Consider the following 16949-nt stretch of genomic DNA (forward strand, 5'->3'; position numbering starts at 1 on the left):
GCTGCTGATTGGTGACTGCACATAGATGCCTCATATGATTGGCTCACCCATGTGCATTGCTATTTCTTCGACAAAGGATATCTAAAGAATGGAGCAAATTAGATAATAGAAGTAAATTGGAATGTTGTTTAAAATTGTATTCTCTATCTGAATCCTGAAAGGAAATTTTTGGGGTTTACTGTTCCTTTTTATGTATGTAAAATAATCCAGAGGGATAATAGCCAGAAACCTTGGCTCCCAAGCTGCAGGATTTAACAAGCCCCGCCCTAGAGGAACAGCGGTGCTTGTTATTGCACAAATATATAAACAAGTGTTGATGTGCTCTCATTATTAGGATTTGGAGATGTGAAGTGACTTAGAAATATACGCATGACCTTTCTCTGATCTCTCTGCCTTCACTTCATACATATATTTATATACATGATTGTTGCCACTGCTAAGCTCGGGGTCTAATGATCTATAAAACAAGATGAGAATACAAATGCAGGTGTTTGAGTTACTCTCTTGTCTCACTGCACAGCCAGGGGCATCAGGAAACCCATTCACCCTCACCCAGGCGTTGCCGTTTACTAAAGTGGTACAGAATGACACATACACAGGACCAGTGGCCCCTCAGCCAGCTCCTGCTGCCCCCTTGTTACGAGGCAACGTGACCCGGGCTCTGGTAACAAAGGATGAGGCTGCACTGATACAGCCGATCCAGACAGAGGTGAGGATTCTGGGGTGCAGCCAGTGGCACAGACTAGAAACCTTCTGTTGTGTGTTCAGGCACCTGATCAGTTATGTTATTTATTGCAGCTCCGTGTGTGCGCGATGGGGATATGTAGTAAATACAGAGAATGTGTCGCTGGCTGCAGAGGGCTGAGCTATGTCTGGTACAAGATCTGTGTGCGCAATGGGGATATGTAGTAAATACAGAGAATGAGTCGCTGGCTGCAGAGGGCTGAGCTATGTCTGGTACAAGATCTGTGTGCGCTATGGGGATATTTAGTAAATACAGAGAATGAGTCGCTGGCTGCAGAGGGCTGAGCTATGTCTGGTACAAGATCTGTGTGCGCTATGGGGATATTAAGTAAATACAGGGAATGCGTCGCTGGCTGCAGAGGGCTGAGCTATGTCTGGTACAAGATCTGTGTGCGCTATGGGATATGTAGTAAATACAGAGAATGAGTCACTGGCTGCAGAGGTCTGAGCTATGTCTGTCTGGTACAAGATCTGTGTGCGCTATGGGGATATTTAGTAATTACAAGGAATGTGTCGCTGGCTGCAGAGGGCTGAGCTATGTCTGGTACAAGATCTGTGTGCGTTATGGGGATATTTAGTAATTACAAGGAATGTGTCGCTGGCTGCAGAGGGCTGAGCTATGTCTGGTACAAGATCTGTGTGCGCTATGGGGATATTTAGTAAATACAGGGAATGCGTTGCTGGCTGCAGAGGGCTGAGCTATGTCTGTCTGGTACAAGATCTGTGTGCACTATGGGGATATTTAGTAAATACAGGGAATGCGTCACTGGCTGCAGAGGGCTGAGCTATGTCTGTCTGGTACAAGATCTGCGTGCGCTATGGAGATATGTAGTAAATACAGAGAATGAGTCGCTGGCTGCAGAGGGCTGAGCTATGTCTGTCTGGTACAAGATCTGTGTGCGCTATGGGGATATTTAGTAAATACAGAGAATAAGTTACTGGCTGCTGAGGGCTGAGCTATGTCTGTCTGGTACAAGATCTGTGTGCGCTATGGGGATATTTAGTAAATACAGAGAATACGTCACTGGCTGCAGAGGGCTGAGCTATGTCTGTCTGGTACAAGATCTTTGTGCGCTATGGGATATGTAGTAAATACAGAGACTACGTCACTGGCTGCAGAGGGCTGAGCTATGTCTGTCTGGTACAAGATCTGGGTGCGCTATGGGGATATTTAGTAAATACAGAGAATGTGTTGCTGGCTGCAGAGGGCTGAGCTATGTCTGGTACAAGATCTGTGTGCGTTATGGGGATATTTAGTAATTACAAGGAATGTGTCGCTGGCTGCAGAGGGCTGAGCTATGTCTTTCTGGTACAAGATCTTGTCTGTAATTAATAAATGAAGGGGAAGGTGGCACTCCTATATTGGAACAAACCTTTATTAGGTAGAGCAACGTTTTGGAGCACCTGCCTCTCTTTTCAATCTCCGAAGCATTGCTCTGTCTGTTATAGGTTTGTTCTAATGTATCAGTGCTACATTAACCTTCTATTGATGACTACAGATTGGGCCCATTGAGGGTGTCTGGAAGGTGAAGCACATATTTCATGACTTCTGTATGCCTCTGTTGGATTTGTGGTGATGTTCTGATCCTAGCATCTTACTAGATCTGTGTGTAACACCTCCTCTCTCTCCTTTCCCAGCCGGTATTTAGCCCACTGGAAGGCACCAAAATGACAGTGAATAATTTGCATCCAAGGGTGACTGAAGAGGACATTGTGGTAAGTAGTGACACTCAGATATCTGTACGCTGCTGTGTAAATAAGACCTTCCGTTTTACATGAGGGCAGGTGACCTGGCAGTGCCTGTAGCCGCTTAAACCATTATACATTTCTGTGAACAGCAAAATTGTGAGACACCAGGTGACGAAATCCTTTGTTTAAAGGGCTATATAGACCCTGTGACACACATGGTGTGCGCTATTACTGAAGTCTGCAGTCCCTTTGGATGAAAGAAAAAACAGATTTTTGAGAATTATTAGGTGTGTTTCAGTTACAGCAAACTCCTGGTTAGAGCACGGCACTCACTGGTGCAGATACATCCCAGGGGTAGAATGTACAGCTGTAAGTTAGCACGGCCATGTTGCATTGCCATTTTACTATTCTGTATTCTATGGATCTACATAAGCATTTAACTCATGACCTGAACTTTGTTCTTGCTTGGTGGGTTGTGAAAGATATAGAGTAAATACTGACCGGCTCCTTTCTCTGTCACATTTCATTGCAATACTAGTCAGAGCTTGAGTATACCCCGTACTGTAGTATAGGTGTATTCATCAAGTCACCCTAGTAATGCGGTATTGTTGTATTTGGGTCAGTAATACGGGATATGGTCTATACAGGGTACTGCCATAGTAATATTTTTAAAGCGTAGTTCTGATTAACTGGTCAGCATTTCAGATCACAAGATGAGAATATGTATCTGTTCATCTGTTACATTTTATGCAGAAAAACTAACCAACAGCAATTTTTTACCTAACAGAGCACTTTGTCTCATCTGTCTAAATCAGGAGTGCGCAATAGGTAGATCGGGATCTACCAGTAGACCCAGAAGGCGCTGCTGGTAGATCGTGGCCGGTATGATCAAAATGATGTGATCAAGTTACGCGATCTTAACACTGGGGAGTGAGTAGAGTATGGTTGCTAGGGATACTGCTTTATCTGCCGCAGTGTGTGAAGGGGCAGGTCATTAAACAGTCTGATGGTCGCACACGAAAAGTTCTACAGGATTGGATCTTGAGGGACATCGATTTCAACCAATCAATGTAGATGATTTTTGAATGACAACACAATTGGCCAATCAAAAGTATGGTTGAGTGAGTACTTTCCCAATGGATATGGCACTATAGTGTAGTTAGGAGGGTAAGCGTCAATAGATAGAAAAAGTAAAGGCGGAGGCTGCTGTGCTAAAGGAACAAGTCTGATTGACGTCTGGCAGATGAACATGGTCTGCATGGCGCGCTATTGAAATTTATTTGTGTAAGCCTCACTGGGTCATATCAGGCCAAGCCCACGGTCAAAGTAAAGGGTCAGTGGCAGTAATTTGAATGCAGTGTTTTGTAACATGGCACAAGGGGTTGCTCCTGTTAACCTAAATTAAAGTCAGTGCTACTTTTGTCATCGGGAATAATCTGTTGTATCTTTGCTTTTGCACATCTATGTGTTGCTAGATCATGCAACCTTAAAGGGACACACCTGTCTTTTTTTAATGACATGATGAGTCCACAGATCATCTTAATTGCTAATGGGATATTCACCTCCTGGTCAGCAGGAGGAGGCAAAGAGCACCACAGCAGAGCTGATAAATAGCTTCTCTCTTCCATCCCACCCCAGTCATTCTCTTTGCCTAAGTTAGTGATAGGAAGAGGTAAAGTGAGGTGTTAGAAAAAGATTCTTCAATCAAGAGTTTATTATTTTTAAAGTAGTGCAAGATTGTGCTGCTTTGTTCTAGGGTGTAGCTGTAGTCCATATCAGTCTCTTCAGTAGAGCAGTGGTGACTTTAGAGCAATGGGAACTTGTGGGACATAATTCTCACTGCACCTCCCCTATATTTTTGCTGCCCTTACCCTGAAAACCTGAGGGATATTACTCAGGACTTTCGTTTATTTCCAGGTCCATGGGAAGGAGAGGACCTCTCAAACCTGGGAACTGCCTTGCTGCCAGGTAGAAGATGATGTAAGTGCTGATTTTATTTCTGGGGGTAGAGGATCTCAGAAAAACTTTGGGCACTTTATTAATTTAGACCTCATTGAATTTGGACTCAGATTCTCCTAGTCTATTTGAGGACATTAAGGCAGTTAGGACGCTAATCAAGGAATTACTTGATCAGTTTATATTTGTTTTTTCTTTTTTGTTTTGTTTGTTTTTTTCCTGGATTCTGTATTAGATATGTTTTGATTTCTCTAGTACCTGTATAATGATATGCATAATTTATGCTGACAGTATTTGTTTATTCTCCTCTTTTTTTTATTACGATTGACACCCTGCGTGGTGTGCGGAAAAAAACCATATGTTTTTTGTATTGTTTCTCTATCCTATTGGATTATCAATAAAAAAAATATTTAAAAAAAAAAAAAAATGGCAGTTAGGACGCAGGCACTGGGGTTGACGTGTCTCATCTCCTGGCGGTCTCATATCTAATAATAAAGCTGACCGGGAGAGTTTATATTGAGTTTGAACTTTTGATAGAGTGTGAGCTCTAAAGAGGTTTTCTCTGTTATGTATAGCTATCGAAATAAACAGCTGTTTATACTGAAGCTGTTCAGTCTGTTCTTGTGCTCCCAGTGGCTATACTTAAACAATGGCGACCGGGAGATCACATATTGAGTTTTTTATTTAAATGATGAGCTGTTTGTCACAGTGTGAGAGGTGTTTCCGTGATTGGTAACAGCGGACTAGCAGCTTTTTAATCTGAAGCTGTTCATTCAATTCTTTTGCTCCCGGTGCCTCTACTTAAACAATGGCGACCGGGAGATAACTTGTGAAATGCCCACGAGGAGCGGAGCTTGTTAATGGCGCCAGTGTATTTGCACTCCTCCTTCCTAACACTTCCGACTATTGAAAGGAGCGGGGGAATTTAAGTCTAGAATGTGCGCCTTGCAGAAAACTCTTCCTTCCTAACTCTTCCGGTTATCGGAAGGATCGGAGGAATTCTTGTCAGAGTTTTTGCGCTTAAAGGGACACTACACCCAAAATTTTTCTTTCATAATTCAAGTAGAGAATACAATTTTAAACATCATTCCAATTTACTTCTATTATCTAGTTTGCTTCATTATTTAGCTATCCTCTGTTGAAGAAATAGCAATGCACATGGGTGAGCCAATCATATGAGGCATATATGTACAGCAACCATTCAGCAGCTACTGAGCATATCTAGATATGCTTTTCAGCACAGTATATCAAGAGAATAAAGCAAATTAGATAATAGAAGTAAATTTGAAAGATATTACAAATTGCATACTCTTTCTAAATCGTAAAAGAAAAAAATTGGGGTTTCATGTCCCTTTAAGACAGCGCTATAACAAGGTCAGGATTTGTGTAGAGGCTGTCTGACGCCTCAGCTGGGTCAGACTGAGGTGTAGAGGGGGTTTAGCAGTATTGAAATTCCTCACGTACATATTCAGACATTTCTGACCTCATATAAAATAAAGAAGTTTCACTTTAACATTTAAAGAGACAGTAACATTGTTATATGTTAATTTTTATTAACAAAAGGTTAAGTCTTATTTAATTATTCTGCCATATGTGAGTCAGATTGATTAAGGAGGTGTACATAAAATTTTATAATACACATGCAGTGCCCTGCGGTTCCTCGCAAACTCCATCTGGAGTTGCTGCGCAAGACATCGCTTCTTTAATATAATGGTGATATCTGTGAACAAAGAAGTAACGTTTATTTAATTTTAAGTAAAGTAAGGTTCTGCAATGTCTGCGTGCTAATTTAGCTTACTTCTGCACACACAAATAAAAGGTTACTTTTTAAAATTTAAAGAGACAGTAACGTTTTTCTATGTGTTAATTTTTGTTGAAGAATTCCAGCTGTTTATTTGTGTAATTCATCCTTTGTGACTCAGGATTGACCAAGAGGCCCTGCTAGGGGTCTCTTGTTTTAGGCTTGGATACCATTGTGGTACTACCAATCCACTTCTATTTCTCATTTATTGAGAGATCCTTAATTGATAAAGATAGACTTGTTCTAAACCTACTCCTTTCTAAGGCGCATGCTGCTTAGGAGCCTAGTGACAATGGTCAAGATATGCCACAATTTTCTCCTAAGGTGTCCCTAAAAATGTATAGCCCACATGCAGTGCCCTGCGTTTGCTCTCACACTCCACCTGGAGTTACCTTGTATTTAATACATGATCCGTCTTTCCCACGCTCTAGGGAAAAAGTGCAAGAGGACATATTCACTCAGAATCTGACCCTGAGTTTATTTTCCTTCTGTTTTAGTTTGAATACCTCCATTTGCTACTTAGAGGAGGTTTTAGCTACTCTGGGTGACCCTGACACCAGTAGATTATTCTAATATTGTGATGTGCCCTTCATGGTGGAAGTATTTCCTGTACCAGATAGGGCTATAGAGTTACCCCTTTTTCTCTTTAATTTAGAAGGAAGATGATACTCAGGGGGACTGAGAATTTCCACGCTAGCCAAGAGAGATGCTAGTCGCATGGAGGATAGTAGTTCCTTAGGACTATGCAGGTGAAGAACCCTATGGTTAGAGGGTTTACATGTCAACCTGCAGTTGGTATGGCTACTGTTTCCAGTGTGACGGCGTACTGGTTTGATGCTTTGTCTGTCTCTATTGGACAGACACCCCTCTCGCAGGGATAGGATAAGGGTTTTTAAGTTAGTAGACCCCTTTAAATACAGAATAGCGTAAATGAAGTATGAGATTTCATTCCTTTCGAGATTTCTAGGAAAATCCTTCCACGCCTTTTCACAAGTAGAAGCAGGTTAAGCCTTTCTGGAGACCCTATCTGGCTTAGAATAGGGGAAAATAGTTCAAGAAGCCTGCTGTTGAATCGAAGACAGCATGAGGGGTGTGCACCCGATTCGTAAGGGGGCAGGTTCTCCTTTTTCAATCAGGTTTGGTTTTTGTTATCATGATCCCTGGGTAGTGTACATTGTGTCCCAGGGATACAAATTAGAGTTCAAGTCTTTTCTCCCAGGGGCAGGTTCCTGCTTCAAGATTATCGGCAATGGCGCCCTATCTGGGCAACATCCTAGTCCAGGTGCTATCCTTACAACAAGCAAGATTCCACTCGGACATAGTGCTATCCTTCCTGCGATTTCACGGGTGGAAGATAAATTTGGAAAAGAGTCCCCTAGTCCCAAATTTGAGGGTAGCTTTTTTGGGAATAAAAGTCACAAAGAAGGCAGGATCCAGCTTGTGTGAAATAAAATCCAAGTTTTATTGGCATCGTTAAAACGCCTAGCAGGCTAAACAGTACAGCATGAAACAAGAAAGGTGTGTGAGCGTGACACCAACGGCTTACATGATTCGGCACTCAGCCGTAATCTTAGCCATTTTGGGAACCATAATAGATTCCCTATCAATGAAGTTTTTTCTGACGAAAGTCAGGAAATCAAAGATTATCTATACTTGTCTAGTCCTTCAGTCCGCTTCTAGGCCATCAGTTACTGTTACGGTACCAACTGTGTACCAAGGGTTAATACCAGATGAACAATGTCCTGCATAGGGAATCAGCAATTCACAACCCAGCCAGTTTCAGGTTTAAAACAGAATGTCATTTATTAAAGGCTAGATGCCTAGTATTTATACAGGTTTGACCCCAGATGGGGGGGTTGAAAGACTCTTGTACATTTAGATAAAAAGGGGAAGACGCCCTTTTATGAAACAGTAGAATTACATTACTTAAATACTTTACTTAGGCAGATAACAACTTAAACACATTTGGCTTGTCTTATCACCTAGCGTCTGCTCTCTGAGGGTGATTAAACAATGGCCTGTTTATTACTTAAATGTAATTATAGCACACAATAGCTGAGGCCAGAAAACCTGTCTTTAGAAATTAGATTCTTAGCTAAACACAATTAACTCCTTCAGTCCTGACAGAAGGGTCTGTCACATATCTCCCCCCTTGTGGAACACTCCGGCAGACCCGGCTTGACCCTTTGTCGGGTCAACCTGGGGATGACCGGACTAGGAGGTGGTAGGCATGTCAGTTTGCCAGGACAATCCATCTGTATTCCCGTTATGAGAGAGAATTCCTGTCCATACAAAGAAGGGTTCAACTTCCTCAGTGCCCAGACTAGGGCTAAACAGTCCTTCAAAATCCCATCAGCTTCTTTACGAGTTTTCTGTACCTGCTCTTTATAGGTATCCACAATCCCTTCATACTGACATAGGGTGCCCTTGAGTTGCTGCACCTCACTATGAGCCAGCGTCGGCTTCTCCTCAAGTGTCGCTAAGTTTGTCTTTAATGTTTCATGTCCCACTCTCAAGCTGGTGTTTTCTGCAGTCTGTCGGTGCAGCTTGTCTAGCAGAGATTCACGTTCTAAACGTGCTTTTTCCTCTGCGCTCCTCTTCTCCTTCATCAGCGCATTGTAACGGGACTTCCACGTATCAGTAGCGGATAGAGATTTACTGAGCTCAGCGTCCTGGGGCTTAGCAGCAGGGGGGTCAGTCTCTGCTGCACGGGTAGTCACAGAGTTAACATCAGCGGGACCCATAGGAGCGTAGGCAGAAACAAGGGGGGCCAAGTCATTTCCAAGAAGAACATCAGCAGGTAAGTCCTTCTTGACCCCCACATTCACAGGTCTAGTGCCCACTCCCCAATCCAAATGTACCCTGGCAACAGGTAGGCTGAACACATCGCCCCCTGCTACCCTCACAGCCACAGTGTCTCCAGTGTACTGTTTCTCAGACACCAAGTTCTTTTGAAGCAAGGTCATGGTAGCACCAGTATCCCGTAGACCACTGACCTTCTTCCCATTCACTTTAACCAGTTGCCGGTTATTCCGGTGGGCAGCTTGCACAAGGTCTGCCTCATGTAGGATGCTCCAGCATTCTTGCGCCTCTACGTAGCGGGCCGCAGGCTGAGAGTTACGTGGGATTCCGCCGGCGGGTCTTCTCCAGGACTGTGCTTGGTTCGCTGCATTTAGGGGACACTCTGGTCTTTTGTGCCCTAGTTGCTTACATCCAAAGCACCAAATAGGCTGTGAGTAGCCCCGTGAATTGAACCGGGTTCTCTGAGGGTAGTTCGTGGCCGGAGGCCGTGTGGTATAGCGGTGCGCCGGGGGTTGGTAACTGGCAGCTGCTGGGGTGACTGGGGGTCTGTACTCCACTCTAGCAGGGGGCTTAGTGGTAGCAGTGTCCAGTTTGCGGGCATCCATATACTCATCTGCCAGACAAGCAGCTTCATGCAGGGTGGAGGGTTTACGGTCCCGAACCCACTCTCTAACTCCTGCTGATAACTTGTCAAAGCAATGTTCCAACAGGAATAGCTGCAGCACCTCTTCCCCAGATACGGCTTGGCACCCCGCTATCCAGTGAGCTGCTGTGCGGTGCACCTTACATGCCCACTCAACGTAGGAATCACCAGCTAATTTAACAGTGTCTCTGAACCGCCTCCGGTATGCCTCCGGTGTAACCGCATACCTGGAGAGCAGAGCCTCTTTCACAGTATTATAATCCCCAACCTCCTCATCTGGAATGGCCCGAAAAGCCTCACTGGCCCGGCCGGATAATTTTCCGGATAATATCGTGACCCAGTCCTCTGCGGGTACCTTGTGTAGTGCACATTGCCTCTCAAAATCCGCAAGGAACCCATCAATCTCTCCTTCTGTTTCCAGGAAGTTTTTAAAAGCTGCAAAATTTACTTTTCTCTTTTCCACTTGGGCTGCTGCAGCGCTGCTTTGGCGAAGTAGGTTGGCTTCCACAGCTGCTATGACCCGGTCGATAATTTCCGCAGATGGGTTGGGGCCATAATATGCCAGTCTTATTTTAACCGCCCGATCAAAGCTTGCTTCTTCAGGGGTTCTGTCTGATATGCTGAGCCCATTGGTTCCTTCTGTCCCTGGTACTCTTTCCATCTTAGTCAGTATTGTAATAATCCCCCTCTTCCTGAGGTTACTGGCTTGTGTAGTTGCTCTTCTGGGCGATAAGGTTCATTCCGTCGCTTGCCACCAATTGTTACGGTACCAACTGTGTACCAAGGGTTAATACCAGATGAACAATGTCCTGCATAGGGAATCAGCAATTCACAACCCAGCCAGTTTCAGGTTTAAAACAGAATGTCATTTATTAAAGGCTAGATGCCTAGTATTTATACAGGTTTGACCCCAGATGGGGGGGTTGAAAGACTCTTGTACATTTAGATAAAAAGGGGAAGACGCCCTTTTATGAAACAGTAGAATTACATTACTTAAATACTTTACTTAGGCAGATAACAACTTAAACACATTTGGCTTGTCTTATCACCTAGCGTCTGCTCTCTGAGGGTGATTAAACAATGGCCTGTTTATTACTTAAATGTAATTATAGCACACAATAGCTGAGGCCAGAAAACCTGTCTTTAGAAATTAGATTCTTAGCTAAACACAATTAACTCCTTCAGTCCTGACAGAAGGGTCTGTCACAGTTACTCAATGCATGGAGGTAATAGGGCTGATGGTGGCAACAATGGACATCAGCCCGTTTGCTCGGTTTCACCTCAGACCTCGGCAGTTAAGCATGCTCAGGCAATGGATCGGAGATTATGTGGATTTGTCTCCTCAAATACTACTGGAGCAGGAGACAAGGAATTCTCTTCAATGGTGGTTGTCTCTGGATCATCTCTTCCAGGAAAACTGCTTCCGCAGACCATCCTGGGTGATTGTGACAACAGACGCCAGCCTTCTAGGGTGGGGATCAGTCTGGGGCTCCCTTAGGGCTCAGGGAGTTTGTACTCAGTCAGAGTCTGTTCTTCCTATAAACATTCTGAAGCTGAGAGCGATTTTCAATGCTCTTCTGGCCTCGCCCAGTTAGCCTCGGATGAGTTTATCAGTTTCCAGTCGATTAACATAACTTCAGTGGCTTACGTCAATCATCAGGTAGGAACGAGGAGTTCCTTAGCGATGACAGAGGTAACCAAAATAATTCAGTGGGCGGAGGCCCATTTTTGCTGCCTGTTGGCGATCCACATCCCAGGGGTGGACAACTGATAGGCGGAATTCCTGAGCAGACAGATCTTTCATCCGGGGGGGCTGGGAACTCCATCCGGAAGTGTTTTCCAGTCTGATTCTCAAATGGGGGTCAGCCAGAATTAGATCTCATGGCATCTCGGCAGAATGACAAGCTCCCTAGATACGGATGGATCGAGGTCCAGGGACCCCAAGGCGGAAATGATAGATGCCTTGGCGGTTCCTTGGACCTTCAGTCTAGCATACCTATTTCCTCGGTTTGCTTTTCTTCCTCGGGTCATTGCGTGAATCAAACAGGAGAGGGCATCAGTGATCCTCATTGCACCGGCTTGGCCTCGCAGGATTTGGTATGCAGATCTGGTGGAAATGTCGTCTGCAATCTTGGAGACTTCCGTTGAGAAAGGACCTTCTACTTTAAGGGCCCTTTCTTCTCCCACATCAAGTTTCTCTGAAGCTGACTGCTTGGAGATTGAATACTTAATTTTGTCCAAGCGAGGTTTTTCTGATTTGGTCATTGTGACCATGATTCAGGCTCGTAAGCCTGTAGCTACAAGGATTTGCCATAAGATATGGCGTACATATCTGTATTGGGTGAGTCCAGGGGCTACTCATTGAGTAGAGTTTGGATTCCTAGAATTTTATCTTTTCTCCAAGAGGGTTTGGAGAAAGGATTATCCACAAGTTCCCTAAAGGGGTCAAATTTCTGCCTTATCTATTTTGTTACACAAACGTCTGGCAGATGTTCAATCATTTTGTCAGGCCGTGATCAAGATCAGAGCTGTCTTCAAGCCAGTTACTCCTCCGTGGAGTTTTGAACTTAGTTCTTAAAGTTTTCAAAGGGGTCCGTTTGAGCCTATGCATTCCTTAGATATTAAAACGTTATCTTGGAAAGTTTTATTTCTGGTTGATATTTCTTCTAGACACAGAGTATCAGAGCTCTCTGCATTACAGTATGAGTTCCCTTACCTTATTTTTCATTCTGATAAGGTAGTTTCTCGTACTAAGCTAGGATTCTTCCTAAGGTAGTTTTCTGCCCGGAACATTAATCAGTAGATTGTTGTTCCTTCCTTGTATTCCAATCCTACTTTTCAGAAGGTTTCAGAACGTATCTTGCACAACTTGGATGTGGTTCGTGCCTTAAAGTTTCCCCTGCAGGCGACTAAGGGTTTTTGTCAGTCTTCCGCATTGTTTGTAGTTTTATCTGGAAAACGTAGGGGACAGAAAGCTACGGCTACTTCTCTCTCTTTTTGGCTGAGGAGTATTATTCGTTTTGCATATGAGACTGTGGTCAGCACAGCCTCCAGATAGTTACGGCTCATTCCACGAGGGCTATTGCTTCCTCATGGGCATTCAAGAATGAAGCTTCAGTGGAACAGATTTGCAAGGCTGCAACTTGGTCCTCGCTTCACATTTTTTTCAAAATGTTATAAGTTTGTCTCTTTTGCCTCGGCTGAGGCTGTTTTTGGGAGAAAGGTTCTTCAAGCAGTGGTGCCTTCCGTTTAGGTTCCCTATCTTGTCCCTCCCGTATCATCTGTGTACTCTAGCTTGGGTATTGATTCCCATTAGTAATTAAGATGATCCGTGGACTCATCGTGTCATTAAAAAGAAAACAAAATTTATGCTTACCTGATAAATTTTATTTCTTTTTTGACACGATGAGTCCACGGCCCGTCCTGTTTTTGTAAGAGACAGGTTGTTGGGCTTATAAACTTTCAGACACCTCTGCACCTTATTACTTCCTTTCTCTCCTTGACTTCGGTCGAATGACTGGGTTGGGAGTGAGGGGAGGTGATATTTATCAGCTCTGCTGTGGTGCCCTTTGCTTCCTCCTGCTGACCAGGAGGTGAATATCCCATTAGTAATTAAGATGATCCGTGGACTCATCGTGTCAAAAAAGAAATACATTCATCAGGTAAGCATAAATTTAGTGTGTTTTATTTTTTTTTTTCATGATTCAGATATAGAACATGCAAATTTCTAATTTACTCCTATTATCACATTTTCTTCATTCCCTTGGTATTTTTATTTGAAAAAGCAGGAATGTATGCTTAGGAGCCGGCCTATTTTTAGTGGGTAGATCTCGTTGAGCTGGTTATTTGATAAGTAGACCTCAACACAAAACAGTGTGGGCACCCCTGGTCTAAATAATGTGTTAGCTAAGTTGTGCAGTTCTGCTGCCACTAGACTATATTGTGTGTGTAAACTCCTTATGCTAATACTGTACGTAACTCAGTGTGCCTCACTATTTGTGTGCTGGGACAGTAAAAAACACACATTTATTACTAAATTAGATTGAAACATAATAAAACTGTTGCTAGTTTTCCCCTTATTGTCGGTGACTGCCCTAGGCAGCTGTGTAATCTATAATCTAAGGGGCCAGTATGGTTCTGGCCTTGGAGGGAGTCTGACTCCCTGTGTGCTCTCTATTGGCAATGGGCAGCTTGAGCCACAGATCTGGTGACCCCGGCTTGTTATCTGGCTGTGAACTGACTCTGACTGCTATCTCACACTAGACGCCCCTCTGCCAGCTGCAGCTGTTCTCCTTTCATTTGTGCACATTTTATTTCCAATCTCAGGAGCTGTTCTGCGTCTGTGGTGCCCTGAAACGTGCCCGTCTGCTGAGCCCGGGGGTGGCGGAAGTGGTGTTTGTAAGGAAGGAAGATGCAGTTGGTGCCTACAAGAAATACAACAACAGATATCTGGACGGTAAGCAGCTCCCTGATATCCTGCAGGTCATTATGTAGTCAGCCTTTGTATGTGTTGTTTAAGGTCAGACAGGTGGGTGTTCTGTGATCCTATAATAACCTCTTGTTCACTCTCAGGTCAGCCAATGAAATGTAACCTTCATCTGAATGGGAACATCATCACGTCAGACCAACCTATCCTGCTGTAAGTATTCTGCAAAAATACTGCTACAGTTAGTCGCTGACACCCAAGTATCATAGGCCAGAGACCAGTAGCAAGAACTCATTAGGTTAGCAAGTCGTTAATACCTGCACGTTGTCGCGGTAACATTATATATTACTGTTAACACCACACTCTGTCACTAATAGATGCTACAACTCATGAGACTGTCAGGTATCAGTCAGGCTAAAGACGAGTAGCAAGTACTCATTAGGTTACCAAGTCGTTAATACCGGACTCGTTGTCGTGGTAACATTATATATCACTGTTAACACAGACTCTGTCACTAATAGATGCTACAACTCATGAGACTATAAAGTATCATAAAGATAACTGGACAAAGAGAGAGGATATTGATGTACAAAAAGGAACTAACTGCATCCTACAAGTAAAGGTACCCATAGGCAGCTGTATATTGTGCATAATGACTCTTATGGCCAAAAAACTGTAGATATAAAATTATTTTCGCACAATAATGTAAATGTGATAATTAGAAGTGAATTGAAAGGTTTCTGAAACCTGCTGCTCTGTAGGATCTGGGAGAGTTTAATTTTGACGTTAGTGTCTCTTTAACAACTACAATAAAAGCATATAAGAGCGAACAGTATGATGGTGACAGGATATTTGTTTGCCGTCCCTGCACCAGACGAGCGTGTATTAGATACTAATCCCTCCTGTTTCACTGTGTTCTTCAGGCGACTCAGCGACACTCCAGCCACAGCCAAGAAAGAAGGAGAAACACGGAGGTCCGGCTCATCTGCTGCTAACCCTGCCGCTGAAGTAGACCCAGACACCATCCTCAAGGCGCTGTTCAAATCATCAGGGTCACCCGCTGTCATTCAGTCAACCGCGTTCAAAATAAAACTCTGAGCCTAGCCCAGGCTGGCAACTGGAAGAGGGAGCTAAACCTTTACTGTCCCCACAGACACTAGAGTGGTGTTCAGCGCGGTTCACCAGCAGATCAAGGACAGTGGCTGAGGTGTGCAGGAGTCCTCATCCCTCGCGTTTTTCCTTTTTGTTTTATGTTGTTGCAAAGAACATTTTGGTCGTCCTTCCTTCCAGGGACGTGTAACGTTCATTCACTCAACCAGTTTGGAATAATAATTGTTTCTACAAAAACAGTTTTTGTTGTTGTTGTTTAATATGGAATAAATAATGACTTTATGAGCTGTAAATGCACAGCTCTGCCCCTTTCCAAAACGTTACTACTTTCCAGGACTGTACATTTTATCGCAGGTCTTTTATATTCTTTTTTATTTTTCTGCCCAGAACCTTTGGTTAACGTCTTCCCTTTGGCCTCTCCATGAATATTCTGCTCATTATGAGAAAGAGAACTTGTGTTTTTTTTTTTATTATTATTATTTAACGCATCAAATGTGTCACAAATTAAAAAAATGATGGAGGAAGAGTTTGTAATATTCCATTAGAATGTACAGTAGACACATGGTAATAAAGCTGAAAGGGGGTCTGATTGTACCCTGAGCATAACCGAATATGTTACATGACTTGGCGTATATGCGCGCCACGGAGCGTTTCCTTTACATTCTGCAGAAGGAGTTGATGCATCTAGTTATTAGCAGGTGCGGACAAGAGTGTATAGATGAGTGGTAGCATATGGCAGCAGGTAAGTAGATTTAGCATTAATTGCCCACATCAGTGGTACTGTGTAGCTATGTTGGAATATACATTAAACCTTGAGATTGTAATATAAACAGTATAATTATGCACAGTAAAAAAAACAAGCTTTGTAATAGAAATTCATTATCTTGTCCAATTCTCCACTTATTTAACGCCTGAAAGTTATGGGTTTTCCAGTTCTGAGAATTGCAAGTGTACACTGCAGATTTCACAAGCCTAATTTCTTCTCATATCTGTTCCTAAATGGCCACAGCAGAGGTGATAAGACGCTGCAAAACAATACAACTTTATTAACAAAATAAGTGTATCTAGCTGGCGCTACTCCAATAACCAGTCTAGATGGGGGGAGGTGGTTGCAGCACACGTATTTCTTGTTCAGCTGACATGAGCATTCATAACACGACTACACGCACACGCCTTCTAATGAGGAGTTTTATGACCTGTCACTATGTGATGCTTGCGTTGGTAAGTACTGTGGTACTGTTTACTACATAGAGCCGGTATCGGGGGCTATGCACGGTGGGTCATATTTGTCAGCAGGTAGGTACATAGGGTTCCTGTGGCTGTCAGTGAGCACTTGTAACCTGCATTGGTAAACACATTTAGTGGTGGAGCAGAAGTTACTGTATGTGGCCTGTTCCAGTAGATAGACTTGGTAGTATTTGTTCCTTGCTAGTCTTTGGTATAATTAATAGCCGTGTTGTGTGCATACTGAGTAATCACAGCTGGCACAAGTATTTATTCTCTGTGTGCGCGCGCATTGGGCTGTATTTGCAGTGTAATCACAGCTTGTGTCAGCAATGGTTGTATTAATATACTATGTGCCTCGCTGGCACACACCATATGTGCGTACAGCCACTGCTTACCCAAGCTGTGATTAAACTGTGAATAATGGACAATGCACACACCTACATAAACGTGCTGGCATAGGGCAGAATTGTATATACTAGACTGGCACACTACGCTTACGACTGCAGGCGCAAGCTGTGCTTACTCTGTGAATAGTACCCAGTACACACACA

At 43.5% G+C, this 16949-nt stretch overlaps 1 protein-coding gene across 1 annotated transcript in view; it reads left to right on the forward strand.

Moving 5' to 3' along the window:
- Nucleotides 1-16050, forward strand: part of POLDIP3 (DNA polymerase delta interacting protein 3) — a 31389-nt gene extending 15339 nt beyond the window's left edge. The window contains exons 5-9 of the mRNA XM_053721330.1: nt 521-709; nt 2383-2460; nt 13962-14091; nt 14208-14274; nt 14985-16050. Coding sequence (XP_053577305.1) covers nt 521-709; nt 2383-2460; nt 13962-14091; nt 14208-14274; nt 14985-15159 — 639 coding nt within the window. The 3' untranslated portion in view covers nt 15160-16050. The remainder of the gene's footprint in view (nt 1-520; nt 710-2382; nt 2461-13961; nt 14092-14207; nt 14275-14984) is intronic.
- The last annotated feature ends 899 nt before the right edge of the window (nt 16051-16949 follow it).

This window comes from Bombina bombina, chromosome 7 (genome assembly GCF_027579735.1).
Source record: "Bombina bombina isolate aBomBom1 chromosome 7, aBomBom1.pri, whole genome shotgun sequence".
NCBI classification, from domain to species: domain Eukaryota; kingdom Metazoa; phylum Chordata; class Amphibia; order Anura; family Bombinatoridae; genus Bombina; species Bombina bombina.